The 24530-nt window shown below is 28.9% G+C and overlaps 3 protein-coding genes across 4 annotated transcripts; all 3 read right to left on the reverse strand.

Moving 5' to 3' along the window:
- Window positions 1–4608: 4608 nt before the first annotated feature.
- LOC132943606 (uncharacterized) lies at window positions 4609–6918 on the reverse strand. The gene is made up of 3 exons (XM_061012637.1): window positions 6898–6918; window positions 5482–5623; window positions 4609–4679 (listed from the first exon to the last, which is right to left on the reverse strand). The coding sequence occupies exons 1-3, from the start codon at window positions 6916–6918 to the stop codon at window positions 4609–4611; spliced, it is 234 nt and encodes a 77-aa protein (XP_060868620.1).
- A 207-nt stretch (window positions 6919–7125) lies between these two features.
- Window positions 7126–11182, reverse strand: LOC132943696 (estradiol 17-beta-dehydrogenase 8). Of its 2 annotated transcripts, none has more exons than XM_061012747.1 (7): window positions 11030–11182; window positions 10771–10893; window positions 10517–10633; window positions 10277–10467; window positions 10007–10185; window positions 9505–9632; window positions 7126–7440 (listed from the first exon to the last, which is right to left on the reverse strand). In XM_061012747.1, the coding sequence occupies exons 2-7, from the start codon at window positions 10799–10801 to the stop codon at window positions 7355–7357; spliced, it is 732 nt and encodes a 243-aa protein (XP_060868730.1). In that variant the 5' UTR covers window positions 10802–10893; window positions 11030–11182; the 3' UTR covers window positions 7126–7354. The 2 variants fall into 2 exon arrangements, with proteins under 2 accessions (XP_060868730.1, XP_060868731.1); XM_061012748.1 differs by having other exon boundaries at window positions 10771–10896; window positions 11041–11178.
- A 2263-nt stretch (window positions 11183–13445) lies between these two features.
- LOC132943715 (uncharacterized) lies at window positions 13446–23013 on the reverse strand. The gene is made up of 21 exons (XM_061012776.1): window positions 22725–23013; window positions 21587–21652; window positions 21303–21527; window positions 20781–21010; window positions 20195–20414; window positions 19953–20045; window positions 19299–19415; window positions 19037–19177; window positions 18516–18653; window positions 18309–18445; window positions 17489–17678; window positions 17308–17378; window positions 16945–17182; window positions 15768–15886; window positions 15454–15658; window positions 15230–15372; window positions 14896–15061; window positions 14476–14714; window positions 14316–14388; window positions 14035–14246; window positions 13446–13856 (listed from the first exon to the last, which is right to left on the reverse strand). Exons 1-21 carry the CDS (start codon window positions 22819–22821, stop codon window positions 13677–13679), a joined length of 3300 nt encoding a protein of 1099 aa, XP_060868759.1. The 5' UTR covers window positions 22822–23013; the 3' UTR covers window positions 13446–13676.
- Between the last annotated feature and the right edge of the window lie 1517 nt (window positions 23014–24530).

Below are 24530 nucleotides of genomic sequence, written 5' to 3' on the forward strand. Positions count from 1 at the left end.
TAGGTACTTATAGTTTAACACTATATATTATATTATAATGACTTGCCTAAATGATGATTTATTTTTCATACCCAACGTCCCAACCACAAAACGCTCAAAAGAATAATTAAGAATATAATTTTGCATTTATGCTGTTTGCGCGCAAGTAGGTATTATACCTATGTTATGGCTATATTGTATGTATGATTGTTAATAATTATTATTATGTCGAGTGGCCATCACGAGAGGTTTAATGCTGTATGACACGCGCGACTGCGAAATGGCACTAAACGACCAATATAAAACACGTTTTGTTACATCACTTCTTCCAGCTAACTTTTTTTTAATTTTTCAGCAATAAAGTTACAATTTAAATTAATAATAAATAAATTTATAAATTAGAATTTATTTGACTCTAACGGTTTACTTTTTTTTTAGACTTTGTATCGTATGTTATTTATAGATATCAGTAAAATCGTTTAACATTTCAAGTGCAAATCATAAATGATATTACACATTAATAAATAATAATATATTTTATATTTTAGGACTTTTAATAATTCATTTACATTTTCTTGTAACGATTTTACCTAAATATTATGCCGCTACAAGCACGTGTCACGTCTCCGTACTCGTCTCGTTACCCCGCCCCAAAGTGTGAATATGCGCAGGTCTCTTTTTGTGCGTGACGAGACAATTTTGCAGATATAATATTATAATGTCATAATAAGATACCTGTCATTTTGCAGATGCGTGCGTATAGGTTATATTATAACTTATAATAGTATTTAAAATACTCGCGGTGCTTTGTCCAAACAGTGTTTTTTTCTGTGGTTGAGGCTCTCTCGTTTTTCTAGTCTTTTCGCGTATAATATATAAGGCTAGATCTCTCTCTCTCTCTCTCTCTCTCTCTCTCTCTTTGCAGATGTCTCTCTGTCTATCTTCGTCGCAAAAACCTTTTCACAACGCACCGGCCGAAACCTCGAGTGCCCTTACCCCGCGTCTTCCCGCCCCCATCCTACACACATACACACAGTCATATAGTAGTCATCCACTCGAAACACACACAGATCGGAAAAAATAACACAGCGTTCGTCCCGCACAAAGCGTGTACAACGACGCAGATGTGCTCCGGATAAACCACACGAACCATATTATATATTATTATTATTATCATATATATATTATATACGAGCATGTTCGCGGGGGCGCGTCCGATCAATTTTCTCTCTGTCCTCGCGTGCACATAATATATCGGTCACATGCATTTATTATCGTACTTATAACCTGCAGCGGTGTTTCCAATATTCGGATATTCCCACAGGGTAGAGATACTAGGTATACTATACGTCATAGCATAATATAATACACCCGCGTACACTCACAATATTTTCTTAAAAAATTGTGGAATCGTTCTGTGTAAGATGTTAACTCTGGAGCAATAATATTGGCGAATAAAAAAAAAATCATTAACCCGCTGAATAGATCTAGCAGGGGTGTTTTTTACTCAACTGATTGTTAAGTAGGTACTTAATTATATGAGTCTAGACTGGATTCTCGATGGATTTACCTCGAATTGAATTATGGCTACTACAGGCTCGTTTACTACTTTGTCGACTTATTTGATTCGTTTAGTAAAGATTTTTAGAAAAACATTTCATTTTCATTTGATTTGCGATACTCTGGGTCCTCACACCTCGCTCCTAATGTCTTATAAGTCATACCCATTAGGAAACAATAAAATTTACAATACCTATATGGTCAGACACTATTGATGGCTTAATAATATATATATAAAAAAATTGACAGTAACATCGCTCTTATATATACCTAATGGCTAATGCATCCACAAACGTTTACACTTACACACTATTCAACTATTATTTTTTAACTTTATGAGTTGTAGGTATTCTTGATTTTGCCAACGATATATTGTACCAAGACGTCCTATCTCCAAAATTAATCATGATATAGTACCTACTACCTACCGTATATGGGGGATTCACCAACCATGTTCACCACTTTTTTCTTCAATAATGCAGTTATTTAAAATCTAATTTTGAAAATTTTAAATATACTTAATACTTATAGACCATATTATTATTTTGTAAATATACGAACTTATTATTTTAAATGAGAACCCTCTTTTTCTACTGTAAATTATGACGTATTCAAATTCAAATGACTCGTTTATGAGTTATTCAGCTTTGTGTACTATGAGTAATGGATCCTTGATAATGGGTTTGAAAGATATGGGGACAATGGTGATTTGGAAATGTTAATGATTAATAAAAATTTATATCAAAATTTTAATCAATATTAATAATTTGTAAAAATTTGTAAAAATTATAGTACCTATAAATAATAGATCCAATATTAAATCTATTTTATATTTTTGTAAAACCATTTTTAAGAACAATATTATCCTTAAAATACAAACATCTTAATAACTGTGAAACTATACTCGTTCAAATTAGAATAAGGTGCCTTACCTACATCAAATAATGTTTAACAAAATGATCCACTAAATAATTCACAGATTTTCTCATTTCATAACAGAAATTTGTATCACCACTCCATTAGTTGTAGAACAAAAAAAATTCAAAAATTAGAATTTGAATAAATTCATTATTAAATGAAAATATATTATGGGGTAAGCATTTTTGGTGAATGACCCTGTATATGCATATATATATATTTATATTTGTTTCTGTTTTCTGCTATGCACAGTTCAAAACGAAGCTCAAAACAGTTTTACATGTGTGATTTACAGCAACGTATAATACATATATATAATATATAAGCACAACATTTTTAGATTCTGAGCGGAATGACGAAATTAGTGGTTTTACTATAGTGTTTATTTTTTAATCCTGTGTACAAAATTTTTGCCAGAAAGAGTGCTACGATATCAACATATATTATCTTATCTTTTAGCAAATTGGATCAAGATAGTACTTTAGAGAGGTACCTATTCGATTTTCTCAATAGTTATAATGCCACGGGAAAAATTACTGAAAAATTACGCTAAAAGCGGGATCATTGAATTCAAATTTAATACAATCCATTATACAGTGACCCACTTGTAACCTACTACAGCAGAGCGAAATTCACTAACCTGCTTTTTTTAATTTTAACTTTAAACTTTATTTGTAGTTTTTACTGCATTTTATATTGGACGTAAGTAGTAGTAATTTGGGGAGTCTGAGTTAGTTTTTATGGGGAGATAAAAAAAGTTCAAGGGGGAAAGTTTCCCTTGCAGTGCAACCAATTTTCTTGAGAAAATTAATTCAAAACGATTTTTTATTTGACAGACAAGATATTATTTAAAACATTTAGTCACCATCGAACCGTTTTACAATCAAGTTGTGTTATTTTTTTTCCAGTAAATTATTTTAAGTTTTATTAAAAACCATGAATTTACAAAAGTTTTCTAACGATTTTCCTTCATTGGTTTATTTAGTACAAAATAATTCGTATCCAGTACATTCAGATTTCACTACATTTTTATCGAGATTAAAATCGTATACTTAATTTCCAAGATAACGAATATTTATTTTGACACAAAGTAGGTGGAAATGAATTATACGATCTCGATAAAAATGTAGTAAAATCTGAATGTACTGGATACGAATTATTTCTTACGATTACTTTTTTTCTTTTAGTAAAAAGCTTGAAAATGTAATAGGTACAGGTACAAGGTGCCTCGCAAAATTTTCTTACAGAAATTAAAAAATATTATAAGGCATAAGTACTTAAAATACTAACTAAAATAATATTTTTTTAATTAAGCTTTTATCAATTAATATTGACAAAATCACGAACTATTTTGTACCTAAACATCTGAACCCAGATGGATCGTAGCCACTCAGGATCGTTTTTCATCATATAGTACTATAGTGTACCGTGTGCGTATACGATGATTTATCGTTAAATCAAATTCTACATGACATCCATTAATCTATTACAGTAACCTAGGTACTCAATGGACAATGACTAAGTACATTCAATCCCTATTAAACAGCAGGAAAAATTCTCCTCTTTTTTTTTTTGTTTTCCGGGGGACTTTGAGATATTGTTTTTACTATAACTTTTGTTTTTAACATTCAGAAAACCATCTTTTAGCACGTAACTCTAAAAGAAACATAATATATAATAGGTACAATAATTGGAAGATAGGCAACTTAACTAACGTCACACAATATTAAAAGTAAAATACCGAGATCACATTAAATTTAAATTTTCAAAAAGATGACAGCAATTTTACGATTCATATTATGTTTGACATTTACATAAAATAGATAAAATATTTTTTTATTTTATAATCAATGATAAAATTATTATAAATCCATGTCATAACTCTAATTCATAATATAAATACTAAAATATTAAATATTAAATATAAATAGAATAATAATTATATATTTTTTAAATTCAAAATCTATAATGAAATGTATAAAGACTATTCATAATATTAGCATTGATACAGTAATATGCACATAAAACAATTAATAACACGACAAGACAGTACCTACCTATTTTATATTTAAAAACTATTTTTCATTAAATTTTGTTCCGTCCAAATATTGTTGCTATACATATTAATATTAATATTAATATTAATAACCATTAACCACCACTAACTACAATTGACGCACCAGTAACATAAGAACTATTTTCAGATGCCAAAAACAGCAAGACTTTCGGGGTCGTGAGGGAGAATTGGATTACGAGATTTGAATTTGTATTTATTTAAGAGTATCATATACTTTATAATATTATAGTATATTAGTATCTACCTATACGGGCATACGGCTATACTATTATTATTTATTTTTTTAAATATAGAAATTACAATATTTATTTAATAACCTACTTATGAAACATACATGTATTTTAATTGATCTAATACTCTAATAACTCAACAATAGTCAATATTGCACCTTTATAAGACGTAACCTTTTGACTATAATATTATTACACGCGCAGTAATCTACCTACTATGTTTAACGGCACTCGTGCAATACGTTTACCTACCTACCTACTTATATATTTATGCATTTACGTATTATACGTAGATATTTGCTATTTACCATGCAAAATAATGCAAACTTGAAACGGATATTTCTTCTAAAATAAGTTTCCGAAAACGATTTTTACACCATCGATTTAAGCACAAAAAAAGTGAAAATCGTGAGGAGCCGGTAAAGTGAATTTTAACCTAAATATATGTCTAATATCCAAATGTTTCAAAAGTTATTACCTTCAGAATCGGCAAATCTCTTCAAGGGAATGACAGAGTACAGACCAGACTTAAGATGTTCTTTATTAGTGTTCTCAGATTCCATATTTTAGTCATAGGAGTGATTGTAAACCCCGATAACACAGTTCTACATCTAATGTTGTGTCTATCAGTAAAACAATACAATTTTAATAAGACCATACAATTAATAATCATTGTAGACATTACGATTTATCGAACTTTGACATTTCTAATGCAACTGAAGACTTCAATGGCAGCCTTGTTAGCCGCGTAATTGTACTGCCCTATGTTACCACGTTGCGCAACTATACTTCTAATATATTTTACCAAGTTCTTCTCCGCCAGTTTTCTGGGAATTGTTTGGGTGATAAGAAAAGTCCCCTTTAAATAATATAATAATACAATTTTATATTTACATAGGTCCACAGTCATAAAATATTAAATTCAGACTTTAATGTTAATTTTCTTATACTATACTTCTCTATTATCTTTACATTAACATTATAATTATACGCTCTAAAAATCAATTTTTCACTGTCACTGTCTCCAATGTCGAAAAAATTTGAACTTCAAACACTCATAAAAAAATTAGTTTATTAATATTTAATAATTAGGTATTAATTTTAAAATCTTAAATACTAATAGAAAAATTTTTTAGAATTCTTAACACAAAATAAACGCTCAAAATATACAGTGGATTTAAGCTCAACTTTTCTTTTAATGTTCACTAACAACTTATGAGGAAACTTATGTTTAATTTTCAAGTATTTTTAGCAAGCAAGTCAAATTTTTACAGACACTTACCGTCTTACCACCTATGTAGTAACTAGTACCAACTATACATCAGATCGACTTAATTTCGTTTTTAAATTCTGAGACTCAGAAAAATGGTTTTTCTATAACCTATGCTTTTTACGTACGGAAAACCATCGTTTAGTAGCTCTAAAAAACATATAGGTACAATTTGGAGGTAGGCAACTTAATTAACGTCACACAATATTAAATAATTACTTAATCCCCACTAATTAATAGTAGGGTTCATTCAATTCATCTTTGGTATTATTTTAAAATGTACTTGTGGTTATTATCTTATCAGATATTTAGACTGAATGTCTAGTAATATGATCATACTCTATCAACCAAATAGTAAAATTCAAGATCAGATTAAAATTTAATTTACAATAAGACAACAGAAATTTCACAATGTGCCCATATTATGTTTCACATGTAGAAAATACTATTATTGATTAAATATTGTTATATTTTATAATCAATTATAATACTATTATTATTACACTTCCATAACTCATAATTGATAAATCAATTAATATTAAAATTAACTATCAATTTAGTCTTCATTATGTTTAAAAAAAAATTACTATTTAATATTATTCACATACTCTAAACATTGAATTAATACCTCAAGAGGATATTAACTTGACTTGTTTTCCTTCCTCAACCCACACTTAAAATTGGAAATTAGGCTATTTTAGGAAGTTTAACTAAGTTTTAATGCAAGTTATTAGTATGTAAAATAATATGGTTTAAAATTTAATTATAGTAAAAAGACACAAATAATGTTCATATTTTAAGTTTGATAATAAGTCAATTGACTATAATACTAATACTAACAACACAAGGTTGTTTCTACTGACCACACATTTTCTATGTTGCATGTTGGTTAGAGAGAAAACGAATAATGCATTGACATCCAAGAAGATTCACTAAGCACTATAATTTAAGTTTGAAACAGATTATTATATTTAAAAGAATATATACATTTAAAGATTAAATGGGAGTTCTTGTTGACTAACTACAAAATATACAGAAGAAATAGTATGAATTGTCATTGGGTAAAAGATAAAAATATGAATAATCAAAAATCATCTGTAAATACATAATAAATACAAATAAAATATTTATTATATATTTTTTAAATTCAAAATATTTAATGACAAAAATAAAGACTATTCATAATATTAACATTGTCGCATAGATACAGCATATGCTCATACAACAATTAAATGAATTAATAACACAAGTATTTTATATTTAAAAATAATTTTTCACCAAAATTTTATCCCATAAAAAAGCTACATAATAGTAATATTATTAATAACCGCCACTAACTGCAATTGACGTACCAGTAACGTATGAACTCTTTTCAGACGCCAAAAACGTTACTACTTCCGCTATTTCTGTAAAATTAAAATTAAACATCAAATCAAACATTATCGTAATTTAACATATAATATATATTATATATATATATTAAGAACATAAATAATAATTTTGATAAGAATATTTTTTAAATCATTTTAATACATAAGAAACAAAAATTAATTTTGAAATTAAATCTATATTATTTTCAATTAGTTAATTTTAATATACACCACTAACATAATTTTTACAACATGAACTATTATATAAATAAATGATAAATAATAAAGACATATAACTATATAATTCAATATACTAAAATTTCAAATGTTCTAAAAGATAATTTATCATTATACTCGTGGGTAAACAAGTGGCCAGGAGACTAATTCAAACTCAATCAATCTAAATTCACTACATTTGGTGAAAGGCTATTTAATATGGAACTATACATTTAAAAAACGGAGCCAAGTTTCATTAAAATAAATGACAATTTATTATTAATAGAATGTCATTAAAAGAATGACAATTTGAATTAGACAGAAGAAAATTGATTCCATGAACCCAATATGAAATTTTTATGAATATACTAAAAATTATTTTACATTGAAAGGTTGACCACATCACCATAGTATATCGATTGCACAAAATATATAACTCAATCTCACAATTTACTCTTATTATTATTCTAATGATAGTTTAATAGATTTACTGATAAGTAAATGTATAAAATAAAACAAGATGTTTCTGAACATTAAAATTATTATAATATAATATCATTGTATCAATAATTAATAAAACTATTATACCTATCATTGAAATGTGTGTTACATTTCAAAAACATTGTAAACTCAAAATTAGTATCAGTTATATTAGTAGCAGCATATTATGTAGAAAAAATAAGATTTTAGTGGTGATTGTTTATTACAACAATTCCAAATATTTTAAATTAAAATTCGAAAAAAAGTATTCAATAGGGTAAAACAGTATTTCAAATTTACTCAAATACATGTTAATTGGTAATATTTAATAGTTGAAAAAGTACTTGAATACCATTAACCAATAATCAACAATTTTACAACACTCTTAATAGACTAGGTGTAATGTGTTAATATAAGCTTAGTAAACATAATTATAGGTATATTGTATTTAAAAGTGTAAGTATAAGTATATAAGAATATAAAACAGTTGTTAGGTTGTACTCTTACATACATAGTACATACATACTAATACCAATATATGGTTGACTCCAGTTCCAGTAATTTAGACAGTTGTGCAACAAACATAAATAAGAATATATAGAAATAAATTTTTTTAAGAAAATGCTAATCATTACAATTATTATTATTTTGTGTCGTACAACCACAATTAGATCAATACGAACAAATGATAATAAATCATAAGTAGATAAATAAAATAAAAAAATATAAATAGAATTATAACTTTATGGTAACATAATTGTCAGGGTTGGTAGATTTGTTTTAGTTTTTTATTATTCTTGACCAGAATCTTGCTACTTCAATAGCATTTGGGTTTGCTGACAGAAGGTCTTCTTTCAAACAGGAAAATTAATCATATCAATTAAAACAATACTATACCTTAAAGACTAAATAATTACTTTGTATAATATTAATGAGCAAATTTTATTATCATTCGGTACTTAAATTTAAATAAAGAATAATAATCGTACATATATGTGGTGATGTCAGGTATTAAAAATTAAGAGAAATTTAGCAAATAATGAGTTATTTTATGACATCTTACCTATCTACTGTACTCACTAACCACTCAATGACTTGCTGCTTTAATAGATGAATAATAAATAGTAAACAATAAAAATAATATAAAAATAACTTTTTTATAAAATATGTCTCTAGAGTTAAATACCTAAACATAAACATTAATTTTATTTTCAATATATTATTTAAAAAACAATATTACATATTTTAGAATACAAAAATAAAAAAAAAACATTTAAAGTAGAGTTAGGTATTTAGATGACAATATTTGTTGGTAAAAAATGAACTGACTTGATTCACACATGAATTTGTTTCAAGCATTATGATAATGAATATAAATATGTCTAATTTTTCAAAAGTGATTACCTTCAGAATTGGCAAACCTCTTCAAGGGAATGACAGACTTAAAATGTTCTCTAATGTTCTCAGGTATCATGTCAGTCATAGGAGTGGTTGTAAACCCAGGCAACACTGTGTTACATCTGATGTTATATCTATTAGTAAAACAATAAAATTTTAATAAAACCATATTTTTTCTGTATTGGTTAAAAATAAGATATAATAAACATATTATATAATAGACATTTTTAATATGATGGTTAAATGATTTACAAGTTAAATATAAATATAGTGATTAGCTTATCAGTGCAATGTAATGTCCATAACTTTAATAAGGAATCCAGACAAAACTAACTATGGGAAAATAATGCCTTTGGTAATGAGTGTATTTTATACAGAGAGAAGGGAAATAAGAGGATTGATTAATGACTTTAAATTAGATATGAACCTGGAAAAAGTGTCTGTGAATTTTTCTGAATGTATATAATTTAAAATCATTTTAGACATTAAAAATTAAAATTTAACTAACTTTGCCATTTCTAATGCTACTGTTTTACTGAAGACTTCAACGGCAGCCTTACTAGCCGAGTAATTGCATTGTCCTATGTTACCACGTTGTGCAACTATACTTCCAATATTTACTATGGAACCAGGCAAGTTCTTCTCCACCAGTTCTCTGCAAATGGTTTGGGTGATAAGAAAAGTACCCTTTAAATAATATGATACAATTTTAATATTTACATAGATACACATAAAATATTGAATTAAGAAGATTGATTTCCTTATACTGCTCTATTACCTTTACATTAACATTAAATACGCTCTCAAAATCTTGCACAGACATTTTTAACATGAAATTGTCTCTTGTGATTCCCGCAGCATTGACCACTACGGTCGGCGGCGCAGAATAATCCGTAAACACTTGTTTCAATACACTTGTGACGGACTCAGCATCAGATACATCCAATTGATAACTTTTGTGACCTTCACCTAAAATTTGTTTTGGTGAATTCTATTCCTAATAAGTTATGAATTCTACCTGTAAGCTCATCAACAGTGGTCTGTACATTGTTTATGCTTAAGTCTGCCGCTACTACTGTAGCACCTTCTCTAGCCATCACACGACAAATCGCTCTACCGATACCTCCTCCGGCTCCTACAACATACAATATATATCAGTTGGCATTGCTTCTCCTCCGGCTCCCATTGTGTGTTGTTGCAAACAAAACATTTTATTTTAATTAGTAGGTACAACAATAGCATCCTACTTCAGACATTTACAATCACACTTACCGGTCACAAAAGCTAGTTTTCCAGGTAACATGTCGAAAATGTACAAATGGAAAAATTGGAAACAATATTTCTTAATATTGTACTGCTCATACGAAAAATTGAAAGACGTCGACTGTCTGGGTACTGAGGAATTCAAAAGAAAGTAATAAGTACAAAGTCACTCAATGATAATATTATAAGATTTGAACTCTGCGTGAACCGGGACTCACAGAATTACACTGAACACATAAGAATATTATGCTAACGTTAACTAACCTACCTGCCTAGCGCCCTAGCATGATGTTATTAGGAAGATTTTTCTCTACTGTTAAATGGTAACCACGGTTTTGAATATAGTCAATCAAAACTCTAGATCAGTGCTAGACAGCTGTTGCCTGTTACTGTAACTCGACCGACTTTTGATAAGACTGGAACTGATAACAGAAATCAGCGACCAATATTCTTCGATCATATTATATTATATTATAAGCAAGGTGGATATATATCCACCTTGATTATAAGCTAATATTAGGTTCATGAAGATTAGAGATAATCTCTAATTTAATTAATCTCTAATTAAGATTATCTTTTATCTCTAATCTTCATGATTAGGTTTCAATGTTAGTTGCTCGTTTTACTTTTTACAACAATAGTTCATATAGTGGCAGATCCAGGCAGTGGCGGATTTGATTCGTCTTCTAGGGGGGGGGGGGGGGGCAATATCCTTTGGGTCCACAAATGATACTACTTTTCAACCAACAGAGGAAAAACATGTAATAGGTAGGTATGAAGGTAAAAATGTAAAATAAATATTGTTATCAAGTGGTACATTTGATTTCTTTCGAAAAAATTGAAAAATGGATTTCTGTTTCCTTTTAGAAAACGACATAATTAATACAAATAATACAATACAATACACTGTACACTTTTCTCTGGAAAAACAACTGCGCGAAACAAAGCATCAAACAATGACAATTAACTTAAAAGTTAATAGTAGTCGCTAGTCGGAACACACTATAATACACAGTACACACTACTACACTATACTACTATAGACAATTTGAAAATTCAATATTTAATATTATAGTTTAGCGAATAAGCGCGAAGCGTAGAGATATCATGAGAGATATAAGATAAAAGATTCAAGATTATATTATCAATAACATGGCCAGATAACATACCAAAACTATTTACACCCTACAGAGGCCGTGATTATAATTCTTAGAACTTCTATACAGATTTCTGAAAAAAATTATTATTTTTACGTAGTTTGATGTCTAGGCCTCTAGGGAGGGGCCATGGCCCCTATGGCCCCCCCCTAAACGCCGCGCCTGGATCCAGGGGGATGGCAAAGGGGGCATTCCCCCCCCCCAATCGTCGTAGTTTTCCTTTGTTTTACACTATGCTTAGCCAATTCTTTAGCTAATTTTGGTACTTTTTGTACTTTTGCCCCCCCATGCTCCTCCCAAAATTAAGCCCTAGATCCGCCACTGAGTATATACTCCTCTATTCAGAAAGGTACCGGGCGGTTGACGGGTGTCCATAATTTTCCAGAAAATAAATTAACCAAAGTACTGAACGTTAGTAATCCATAAAGTAAATTTAATAGAAAAACAAAATGACAGAAAATAAAATAACCAGCAGTATTAACGTTTCAGAATTGTTTTCATATTGATAATAAAACGAACATAAAATATATACCTAGACAGGATTTTAATCCCAGAAAGTGATAACGTAGACCATAACATTTCAGAAAATTAAATTCCAAGTTTAAAGCGTGAAATTATACTTACAGAACGTAGTTTTACGTAGGTATAAATCTTAGTCCTGGTCTTACAGAAGAAGTGTTCTTATCTGACCGTAGGACGTATACCATAATTTTCCAGAAAATGTAATCCCAGAAAGTTTAAATTCTGACATTACCTGTATGCATAGGTGCAAATAAGGGGGTTTAGGGGCTAAGGCGCCACCTAAGCTTATTCAATATTATTATAATTATTACAGAAGCGCTTCATTCCCCCAAATCTTGCAAGTTATGCGTATACAATCAATCCCGCCTTGGTCTTTTTTTGATATTATTAAAGAAAATAAGTATATATACCTAGACACTAAACCGTATTTAGTATATTTTACTATCTTTATGTATTTTTCAGTGTTGTAAATAAAATCATTAATAGCCTATTATTACGCCATTGAAAGTCCGCTATGTCCTATGTCGCAGCTAGTGCGACAAGTTCGTGCGATTTCTGTCCGATTTATATTTTATCGTTCAGTAGCTGTTCTGTATGCGGGCCGGACTCGATGCACCAGCAGGACACGGGAGTAGGTATTACTCATTTACTATACAGTTGTAAATGTGTAATATAAAAACAAAATATTATATTACTATGGAATGGTCTAGTACAGCATTTCTGAAACTGGGTTCACTTTAGGGTTCCGCGAAACTCTTATTAAAATTAAAATTTAGAAGTCCTGTTTGTCTGTTATTTAAAATATTTTTCGAATTAAATACAGTATACACATTATTATTAGATTTATGAATTTTTTATAATTTTTATTGCAAATAATCCTTACATATAATTACGACAGTAGCCTTGGTCTCAAGCTGGCCGTCGCAGCCGCCCAAATTCAGTGAATACCTTGTAGGTATCTGAAATAAATGAAATATTCAGGGATAAAAAAGATTTAAAAATCAATGTTCAGCTATTATGATTATAATTTATATAATAATATGATCTAAAGTTTAAACATTGTTTAAAAATACATATTCATTGAAATACATTTCATAGGCATGTAAAATGAAGTAAATTTATAGTATGGGATTAGTAACATTATACATGTTTTTTTTTCAAGTTGGTATTCAAATGAATAATAATAAAGTTCAATAAATATAAAATAATAATAATACAAATTTCACGAAGCTGAAATTAATTTTCAGGTCCGTCTGACGTCTGCGTTGCAGGTGTAATTGGCGGATAGTTGTCAACGTCTTTAGCGACCACAGGAGTGGATAGAGTCGTCACGTGTATCCTATTAGTTTGACCATATGACGAAGTCTTCGATAATACACCGATCGAATAAGTGGAACCGGGCTTCAAGTCGTTTATCTGAAATGTGTTATACTATAAATATACGGTTTATAATTCTGTATAGACATAATATAGTTGTTTCCGCCAATGGCTGTATGCATTTTAAAATTTATAATAATATACTTGCTTATACATATATCTATTATTCGTTCCGCGATCGATAAAAAGTATATAAAAAGTTTTATCTCATAATTACCGTGCAGTTATAAGTTGGGAGTTCTTCTGTAACAGGAATCTCTAAATCGGGTTTGGTATCACAGCATTTATCGATGTCTTTAGACGAAATCTCTTCGGTGTTCACTATGAACGATTTCAGCACACCGTTGAATATCCACGGTATGTCCCATTCCAGTGAAATGTGCGTGGAGCCTACGTCTGTTGTCCTGAGATTTTCCGGTTTATCTGCAACTGTTTGTATTTGTTGTAGAACATATTGTTAAGAGTTGAGACCTATGACAAGGTATATTATATACTTACACCCGTCGTTGAAATTACTGACGACTGATGCCGTAAAACCACCTGTGGGGTAGTCTATCGACTTGGCTTTTACCTATTTAAAATACACAATATTACGAAATTTTATAATAAAGTTGTTTACTAAATCTTCAAATTCGACATTCGTTGAATAGCATTATACTTTTATGGTGTATTGGTGGTTTGGTATTAGGTTCTCAAAAGTAGTGCAGTATAATTTTTGCCAAACCACGCATCTTTCGGGTTCTATGGTAATTTTCTTTGTAGTATTCATATTCTCGTCGATTGCGCTGACGATAAAACCGTTGACGATGTTTTCGTCAGGGAAACTCCATCTGATGCCAATCGATTTGCGTTTCAAGTTTTTCTTGTAAACTATTAAATCGTCTACTGGTTCTAAAACTGAAATGTAATAAAAATATTTTATAATATATGTACATATTGTTACGATTTTACGTATAGTTGGTATAAATAGTACATCCAGTGGTGTATTCATCGGATTGGGGGAAGGGAAATTGCAGTAAAACTATTTTGTAGTATTGTAGGCTGTAGAAACATTTATAGCAATAGAAAACCTTATTACATTTAGTTTTGGTTTGGAACTGTATCAATAATCCTTGTTCCAAGTTGTATCCATAATTCGTTAGTACGTATAATTGCAGTTCGTATTTGGTGCTGGGTTTTAATCCGTCGTAGTTCATTGTGTTTTGTGTAGTCGAGTTTGATACTTGCGTGCCCTCGACAATATCCTATACATTATAATACGGTATAATATATTTTTTAAATTACATACAAATCAATTTACGTTGCTTATAATATAGTTATATATGAAATAAATAATCACAACATTTTAAATTTATGTATAGGTGTTGGACGTTGGTATTAGAAAGCTATATAGATGCTATAATTATACTAACTTGAAGTATGACTTGGTATCCTTGAAATAAACCATTTAGCTTTGAACATTCGGTCTTGTTTATCGTCCAATCGAAGTATGCACTTTGATTGGTTATGTACCAACCATTTTCGTTATTAATCATTATAGGTTTTAATTTTGGATCTATAATAATATGATCCATTTATCAGGTATTATAAATAATTTTGAATATGTTTAATACTGAAATTTACGAAAACTACTAACTAGAGATAGGTGTTTTTACGAAAATAATATTAGCATTATCGTTGTAAGTATATCCTTTAACTGTGGGGTCAACTTTTATAACATACTGTGTGTTTGGTATCAAATCCCAAATTTCGATTCGCGTCTGATTCTTATCTGAGTAAACTAATAGCGATGTCCAGATATTTGTTATGACTTCGTTTGAACAACTAAAATGCTTATTGATCTAGGCACAGGATTGAAAATATTTTTTGATATAGTAATTTACAGTATAAACGTATTGCCTGCCTACCTTTAAGTTATTAAATACATATAATATAATATGATTATCATACCTTGTATTTAATGTTATAATGTAACGGCGTATTTGCGTATTTTTCGTCAACATCCCACGTTATTATCAGTGATGAACTTTGGTTTGTATTGGCTTTTATGTTTTTTATTTGCACAAATCCTACAAAATGAGTGTGCAAATTAATGTTTTTTTGCGGTAGTTAAATATAGGTTTAGGTATAATAGTAAAAAAAAAAAAATGGGGAAGTACGGTAGTAGGTGTCAAGAGGGGTCGTTGTAATGGATGAGTTAAATTTGAATTCAAAGATATAAAATAGTTGCAATCGATTTTGAGAAAAGACAGTCTGTCAGCCTCTAACATAACTAGGTAAAATATGTATATTTTATGATATTATGGTGATTAAAGTAATTTTTTTGCTATTATGTATTAGTCATTAGTACTACAGTAGGTTAAATTAATTTTCACCGAAACAATTGCTTCTGAAAATGACATTGTGCGTAGGTATAAAATATAATTATATAATAATATATCTATACTTAAAAAGTTTCAAGTAGGTTTAGGTACTTACGAATAATTTTTTTGATTAGATATAACAAAATAACTATAATCGTTGATCTTCGTTTAAATATCTAATCTCGTCCAAATTTTAACTTAAATATCAATAGGTAACAAAATTAAAATACTGTGTATATATAATATATATTATATTGTTTAGAATTTTTTATCAGTATGAACTATAAGCATTGTTGTTTTTAAATATTCAATCTTAAGATATAAAAATTGAACATTCTATTAATTCTTAACTAAAATATAATTTGAAAATATTTGAATTTTAAATACTTAAATATAAAAACAGCGACGAATGCCTGTGGATCTTTAATATTTCTTAACTGCTATTCTAATATCGTTTTGCCTTATTGAGGAACTTTGTATTAAATGTAAATGCATTTCGACTCTTAAGGTTAGATTAGTTGGGTCACCTCGGGTTTTCCTTAATTTTTTGTTTGTTTTTCGTGACAACTTTGAAAACTGCTGAGAATTTTTTACTTTTGACTCCCCCGAAGTTCTAACTCGATTCACTTTCCTACCAGAAAATATGCTGAAGTAGAAAATCGAAGCATTTTCACTGCCCCAAAAGGTGATGATAGATTAAAAATAAAAAATATACACCCGCTCAGAGTTTAGAATTATGTTTCCTCAAATGTTGTATTACATACCATAAGGCTCGGTGTAAATATATGATATTTCAGATGCTTTGGCCTGGCCAGTAGCCGATATTGCTGCTACTTGAACTGCGTATTTTTCACCATATAGTAGATTTTCAAATACATATCCATGATTATCATTGGATATTACTTCTTCTGAAAAACCTTGTTGCTGTAGAGGTGTGTTCACCATCATAAGTTTCAACAAGTACCCTGTTATATAGCAGTCTTCTTCGTTTTGATCATTAACCTACATGATTACAGGAAATAACAAACATAATAACATAATATATTGTTTCAAACTTAACTAAAACAATAAAATAACCATAAGTCACACGCAGAAACACTATATAACATTTTATTTTAGTTGTTTACCTTGTTCCAAGTAACATTGATGTAGTCTGTACCACTCAATAAGCTTACATCATAATTTATATTTCTTGACACTATAATACAACAAAAAAATTTATGCAATTGATTGTACTATTATACTATTTTGTTTTAAAATGTTATTAATAGTTTTAGTTATATTTAAGTTATTGAGTATTATGTATACATAGGCACTTGGTCGTGTAATTGACTATTTTGATATCCTCTATGTTGGAATTTCCGTCTTCTGCAACTAGCATCACACCAAAGGAGTATGATATTCCTGGTTTGAGATTGTCTATGATTTCTATAACGGAATTTTGCTGTCTGATTTCTTTTAGTTCCAATTGTTTGAATTCCGATTCATTTGAAGTGGTCTATAAATATGGATAAAGATATTTATGGATATTTTTTATTAGTGTTTGAGCATCAGTGTTTATGTGGGGCAAGGATTCGTCAATAATAACCCGGGTAGTCACATGATCCAGTATAGTACGTCCACGCCACACCAGACCAAACATAAATAAAATAAATGTACCGAAATAAGAAGCGTTCCAGTTAGATAAATGTACAAAAACCCCGGTAGGCGTATATTGGTTAAACTAGTGTCAGTTAATTTTTTGAAATATTTGTTTGATTTGTTATTCAACTGCTATATACTTACTATAATTGCATATTACAATCCTTATCCTAAGTTTTTTTAGTTATAGTTTGGCTTGTATTAGAAACATCAAAAGTGTATTATTTTGATATTTGTCTTATTGTTGTTATTGGTATTTGATATAAAGACTTTTAATTAAGTATAGTGTTGGGTCCAATTTTAGTCTAATGTAAGTCCATATTTGTTTTTTTTTTTATGGGTAAATTATAATTCGTTTTTAATATGTTATTAGATACCTTTAATTTTTTATGTTTGTCATTATAGCTTAAGATTTCCTTAATCCATGTATATTTAGTATAATATACATTGTTGAATGTACCCAATACCCATGTTTTATAATATTTACCTTAAATATGATTTGATAGTAGACAGAGTTAACATTTCTACTGCCTTGTATGTTTTCTGAATTAAAATCAATTTTCAATTTTAGTGACTTAAAATCCGACAACTCAAGTTGTGGTGGAGATTTGAGCCACGGATACTCTGCAATCGAATTATACATTTATCTTAATTTTTTCCGAACACTATAGAGATTTAATCTTTATAGTTTTACTTTCTTTACAATCCGGTGCTATGTAACTAGTCGCACATCCTTTGTTGCAAACACCGGTGTAAGCATCACATGATGTTGAATTACATTGATCTGAACATAGTTGCTTGCAATTTACGCCGTACGTACCACTCGTACATTCTACTCGTAAAAGATTCATTGACCAACGTGAATAGTCACAATAATACAATTTATATTTTTATTAATAAAGCCTTGATTTATGTGCACTTAATAATAAAAATGCTTTAATTTACAAAATTAAATATTTAACGTAGGTACATCAAAACCAATAATGTATATTTAGTCTTTGAACACTTTCATTTTCCTAAAGATGCAGTTCAAAACGAAAATAAAATGCCTTAAGACACTAAAATATATAATAATATGTTATTCAAGAAAAAATGTATTCATGCACATATTTAAATTGTAGGCAAATTCATGTAAATCTGACCTCTTCTCTTATATTAACTTGTATCTGAATCCGTATAATAAATTATTTATAGCGCACTACAGTAAGTAGGTACCTGTGGTGCAATCGTCTCCTCTATATCCCGCCGGACAGTTGCACCCAAAACCTTTGGTACAAAACATCATCTGTCGACATTGTGTTTGGCGCATTGAACATATTCCGGCGCAGTCGACGCCAAACGTGTTCGGTCCGCATCCTGATGAATACTTATATTATAATGTTATTATGTAGCACTATTTTTATTTATTTATTTAAACACCGAAGCACTTTTGATTTAAAATTTATGAACATTTTAGTCATATTTTCAAATTATTTACCGTGTTCGCATTTATTGCCTTTGAAACCGGGAGGACACGTACAACCGTTTTTGTTTGGAAATCCTCCGTTAGCGCACACTGAAGATGGCAGTATAGATTCCATTTGCTGCGTATTGACTAAAATTTCCGATATATTATGTTTAGCACAAGTGTAATATATGTAGAATGGTCAATGGTAACACGCCATTATTGATTCGACCGTGGTAAAAATTAACCGTTAAATAGTGCGTTGCGTTTATACACATCCCTTGTATTTGTTTGGCTTAAGTTTTAGCCTCTACAAATGAAGTTCCAGGAATCGTACGTGGTGGATGGAGAATTTTCTTTCCCCACACACTGCAGTGGTATAGTGATTACGGAAAAATGAAGCCGAGCACAATTTTACCCCCACCGAGGTGGTACCACCAAGACAAAATAATTGTACCGCCACCGCTGCAGTGTGTGGTGACCTTCATTAAAGAGTCAACTGCGTTCAAGATTTTTAAAAAATAGAAATGCATTTTACCCTATAGTGTCCCGTTTGTCGACATGATATTGTAATTTATATTTATAAACATTTTTTTTGTTCCCACTTCCCAATATATCTTTTCATAGGATAGAATTGATAGAGTATTTAAAATTTTAAAATAGATTTTGATGTGCGTCATTCCTTACCATCAAACGGATAAACATTGAAGGTAAACAATGTTCTTTCATATGGCGTACTTCGTAATTCTTCTGCAGTTACTGTCAATATTTCTTCATTTTCTACACAACATAATATTATTATCATCATAAAATGAAAATGTATACATCGGAAGTGTATTTAAACAAAATATAATTTAATTGGTTTGAAAAAAAAAATGTTTTATGCTACCGAATTACCCATGTATAAATTAACTACGAATGCTTATTACCATACTCGTCTGTACACTGAGCTATTCGTTTGATTCCAATCTTACAACCGTCTTTGTATTTTATTTCATAACTCCAATTATCACTATCAAAATCATCATCGTACGCGTTGTACTTTCGTATTCTTGATGATTTCTTTTCGAGATTAAAGTATAAAGTATATGTTTTGTTTTCATATAACCACCAATCATCACTTTTTAACAATGCCGTTTTTAGTACTTTCTGTAAAATATCAAGTTTAAATAAAATCGACCATTTTTTATACATACAAGTATATTATATAACATAAATGTTTTATTCCAATTGGATATTTTTTTTTTCAAAATATAGTTTTTACTATACATTTAAAAAATGGTATATTTAATTTTCATGATTTCCGTGAAATTGTATGGCTCCAAAACCTAAGGAATTATATGTTCATAATATAGATGTACCTATCTTCTAAGAAATACGTAAAATAAAATAATGTATTTGTTCTTCTGTATTAAAATGTATGTGAAGTGACTTGGTACTTTTAAACATAATGTAATACATTAATATTATATAGTTCATAATATATATTTAAATACATGTATAAAACCAAGTTACCGATTCCTTTATAATAGTAGAATATATAACTCGTTTGTAAGGACTATCTTCATCAGTTAAGTTAATTGAAAACGTACATTTAGACTCATCTTCTAGTAAATATGATACAGATATACACATTTTCATTGAATTCCTTTGCTTCCATTTAATTTTGAACGATTCTGCATTGCTTTTAGCATCCCACAATAATAATTCATAATCGGGATAGTTTTTCAAAATTTCAGCTGGATCTGTAAAGAATAAAGAATTGAGTACCTACATATCAAAATTTAAAAACCTAAACTTATTAATATACAAATAAATACTTACTGAACGCTTTTGAAAAGATTTTAAGGACATTTTTTATAAGTCTATTTAAATAAACTTTATTATTTATTGTTTCACTATAATATCATATTATATAATATTATGTAATATAATGTATACTTATGTAATTTAGAATAGATTTTATCATCTTATACCTACTATTTTCATACATTTATCAAAATTTGAACATATAATTCAATATAGTAATTTACATACTAGCCATAGATAATTTCGAGATGGTCCATTCTTTGATGTTGTACTCAATTTGGTTTCGCGTGGAAATGCTGGTTTTATACTTTCTGTCTACTATGAGTTCTAAACTTTTCTTATCAGAACTCAAAATTAATCCATTAAACTCAAGTGGCATACCAATAGCATTAGTTCTCAAATGAATTTTTGCATCATAGCACCCGAAACACTTGGATATATTGAAATGTTTTCCTGAAAAGAGTAAATTCCATGTTAAACTGTTAAAATTCCGTTTGTTATTAAATAATTACGATTGCTTTCTTCTCCAGCATTATATCGCGACGTTGTTTTATAAATTGTTGTGATGTCATAGTTATCTGAGAAAAAAAAATTCAAAAATATAAATGATTTTATTGCAAACACTCAATATAATGTAATGGAAATAAATCACTAAACGAAACAGTTAAAATCAGCACAATGAACTGCAACAATGTATTAATTTGTGTACATGTTTATTGGGATATTTTAAAAAATCAAATTCAACTAGAATTACAGAGGTTGTCTACTTCTATAAGGAATCGATGAAATTTGTACTTATTAGAAACTAATTAATACGTTAAGTTATATCAATATACAATACTCTTATATAAATTATCTTTGTAAAAATTCTTATGGGTAGTTGAATTTTTATAATATATTATATATATTTAATTCTAAAGTAACGTATTGGTAATATTGAGGTACGTATAAATATATAATACATACAAAGGTGTAGCGGCTTCACCTTTTTGTGTAGGTATTATATATTTAGGGGTCTCCAACCTTTTTTTACGGCGTGCCAAATTTGAGATACGCTTTGGCAATGCGGGACACCATTTTTAGAGGAATAGAGGCAATAGAGTGGTCAAAAAATTGAAGAATAGATAAGATTTATTAAGAAAAATGAATGTTCGATAATATACTTTTTTTTATTTTATAACGAGTTTTTCTATTATTAGTTAGTGTTAGTACTTAGTATTTAGGTATAAATTACTATTATAAGCTGTTACGAATAACAAAAAAGAAAAAAAATATTTATTTATTTAATTTAAATAATTCAATAAATTAAAAACAATGAAAACTAATTACTAAATGAATAAAATTTAATAAAAATATTATTTTCAAAACATTTATTAACTTGGCGGACCGTGAAAAACCTTGGTGGGCCGAACCCGGTCCGCGGACCGTAGGTTTGAGATCCCTGATGGTGGTGTAACCTATACCTATATGTCAATGGTCTGGTTAAAACTTAAAATATTTATGTACGCTTAATAAGACACAATATAGTTAACATAAATAATACACGGGTACATCTTATTTTGTAATATTTGTCTTATTATTTACGTCAACAAATAATTTTTAATGGGTCATAAATATATCTTAAATTAGTTATTTGATTAAAAAATATACCTGTATGTGATTTGTATTCAACAACTATATCATCTATTGCTATTCCACCGATAACGAGAATATCTAAAATCAGTATAGCTACGATTACTACATTCATTTTTGTAAATTCAAAATCGTTTTAGTTTCTTGAATTAAAAATAAACAATACTTAGGTAATACACATTGTTAATTGCTTATACGGTATAATATATTATGTACGACACCACTGTTCACCACTGCAAGTACAAAGTGAATAAAATCACAGTAAATATATTGAATACTACTGTAAATGTATTTTATAGTTTTCCATTATCTGCGAGAATCTGCACAAATAATATTATCATCATGACTTTGTTGAGTATCAAAGGTTTTCGCCATTATCGGTCTTTTCAAGTCCGATTAATTATTTGTACCAATAATAATATATAGTTCGAATGTACATAGTATAAATATAAATTTACACTTTGATCCCTACGAACATTTTACGGTGATAAAGGCGTTTGTTCGAACTTCAAAATATTATATGGAGTATTACATTGATCCATTCTTCAAACGTGACTATTCTTTTACATTCGATGTGTTTCGTTCGCTGGACTCTACACATAATACAATTTGATTAATTTATACCATCTATTGACTCTAGCATAATATACAGTGTTAGTTTTTATTTGAACAGACATTTTTTCTTAGTTATTATGTTACCAACTATTATAAGTTCTTACTATTTTTATGCTGTTCCACTATTATAATAATACTTTTAATTTTAAATTTTGTTATCTATAAAATATAAATATAGGAAGACCTAATAAAAAAAAAAAATTAAGAAAAATACTCGTGTCAGCAAATTCCCAAAAATATTATTTTGAAAAAAGTTATTACGTACGTTCCAAATTAATTTAATCAAGAAAATATTGATATTTAAAAAAATTCTAAAAAATAATTTTATAGGTACTTGTAGCGGAAGGGACTATACATTATTTTAATTTCTGTGTTAAGGGGCCGGTGCCGTTTTTTCAAACTGCCGCAATTCTATAAAATTTTAAAATTATATTTTATATTTTAGTTGTCACCTTAACTATCATACGTTCCCACTAATTTACGGCCCTATACCTATTTATGTAGAGGAGGGGGTGGGGTAGATACGGAAATGAAAGAAGAAGACTTCCTACAAGCCGCATTGAGTTTCCGATTTTATTTTATTTAAAATAAAGGTAGGTATAATATAATTTATAAAAAAAGCAAAGCTTGAAATTGTAATAATTTTAAAGACATAATATCATAAAATTTGAGCTTAAAATATTGAAAAATGAAGTTCATTGCGGCTTGTAGAATATTACCCTCTATTGATTAAAAAAAATGATCAAATTTGGTTGATTTTACAGAACAGAATCATTATTTCCGTAGAGCGTATTCATATGGACAAAATTACATTGGCACTGCGAGCCTTAAAGAGGGCCTCTGTCTCTTATTGCCCAAGGCATGGGCGTAACTTGGGCAATTTTTATGGGGGGGGGGGGGGGCAACCTTTATTTTATGTTGATATACCGTATACTTAAAGATATTTGGAGACTAAATATATATTTAATCAATGGAAACTGGAAAGCATAACATAAGCTAAATCTTTATTGTAGAATGTAAAATTAAATGACATTATGAAAAAGCTTGAAAAGATGATTGTTTATTTAATAAAAAAATTCTGCATTTCTATATTCTACCTATTCATTTATTTTACATAAAATGGAATTTATTTCCGAAGTCCATAAGTCATAACGTTATAAAATATATAATGTATAATATACGATATACCTGATGTTATAATTTATAGTT

The sequence above is a fragment of the Metopolophium dirhodum genome, chromosome 4, assembly GCF_019925205.1.
Source record: "Metopolophium dirhodum isolate CAU chromosome 4, ASM1992520v1, whole genome shotgun sequence".
Classification (NCBI taxonomy): domain Eukaryota; kingdom Metazoa; phylum Arthropoda; class Insecta; order Hemiptera; family Aphididae; genus Metopolophium; species Metopolophium dirhodum.

Excerpts from the sequence above, each read along its gene's own strand:
- LOC132943606 (XM_061012637.1), bottom strand. The coding sequence starts at position 6,918 with ATGCAACATAGAAAATGTGTG. Across the intron at positions 5,624-6,897 it reads TGCAACATAGAAAATGTGTG|GGGACTTTTCTTATCACCCA; the intron begins GTCAGTAGAAAC and ends TATTATTTAAAG. Across the intron at positions 4,680-5,481 it reads GGCTGCCATTGAAGTCTTCA|TCTTGCTGTTTTTGGCATCT; the intron begins GTTGCATTAGAA and ends CGACCCCGAAAG.
- LOC132943715 (XM_061012776.1), bottom strand. The coding sequence starts at position 22,821 with ATGAATGTAGTAATCGTAGCTATACTGATTTTAGATATTCTCGTTATC. Across the intron at positions 21,011-21,302 it reads CTCGAAATTATCTATGGCTA|ATCCAGCTGAAATTTTGAAA; the intron begins GTATGTAAATTA and ends TATTCTTTACAG. Across the intron at positions 15,373-15,453 it reads CGTAAAAACACCTATCTCTA|ATCCAAAATTAAAACCTATA; the intron begins GTTAGTAGTTTT and ends ATATTATTATAG.
- LOC132943696 (XM_061012747.1), bottom strand. The coding sequence starts at position 10,801 with ATGTTACCTGGAAAACTAGCTTTTGTGACCG. Across the intron at positions 10,468-10,516 it reads CACTGTTGATGAGCTTACAG|GTGAAGGTCACAAAAGTTAT; the intron begins GTAGAATTCATA and ends AACAAATTTTAG. Across the intron at positions 10,186-10,276 it reads TATTTAATGTTAATGTAAAG|GGTACTTTTCTTATCACCCA; the intron begins GTAATAGAGCAG and ends TATTATTTAAAG.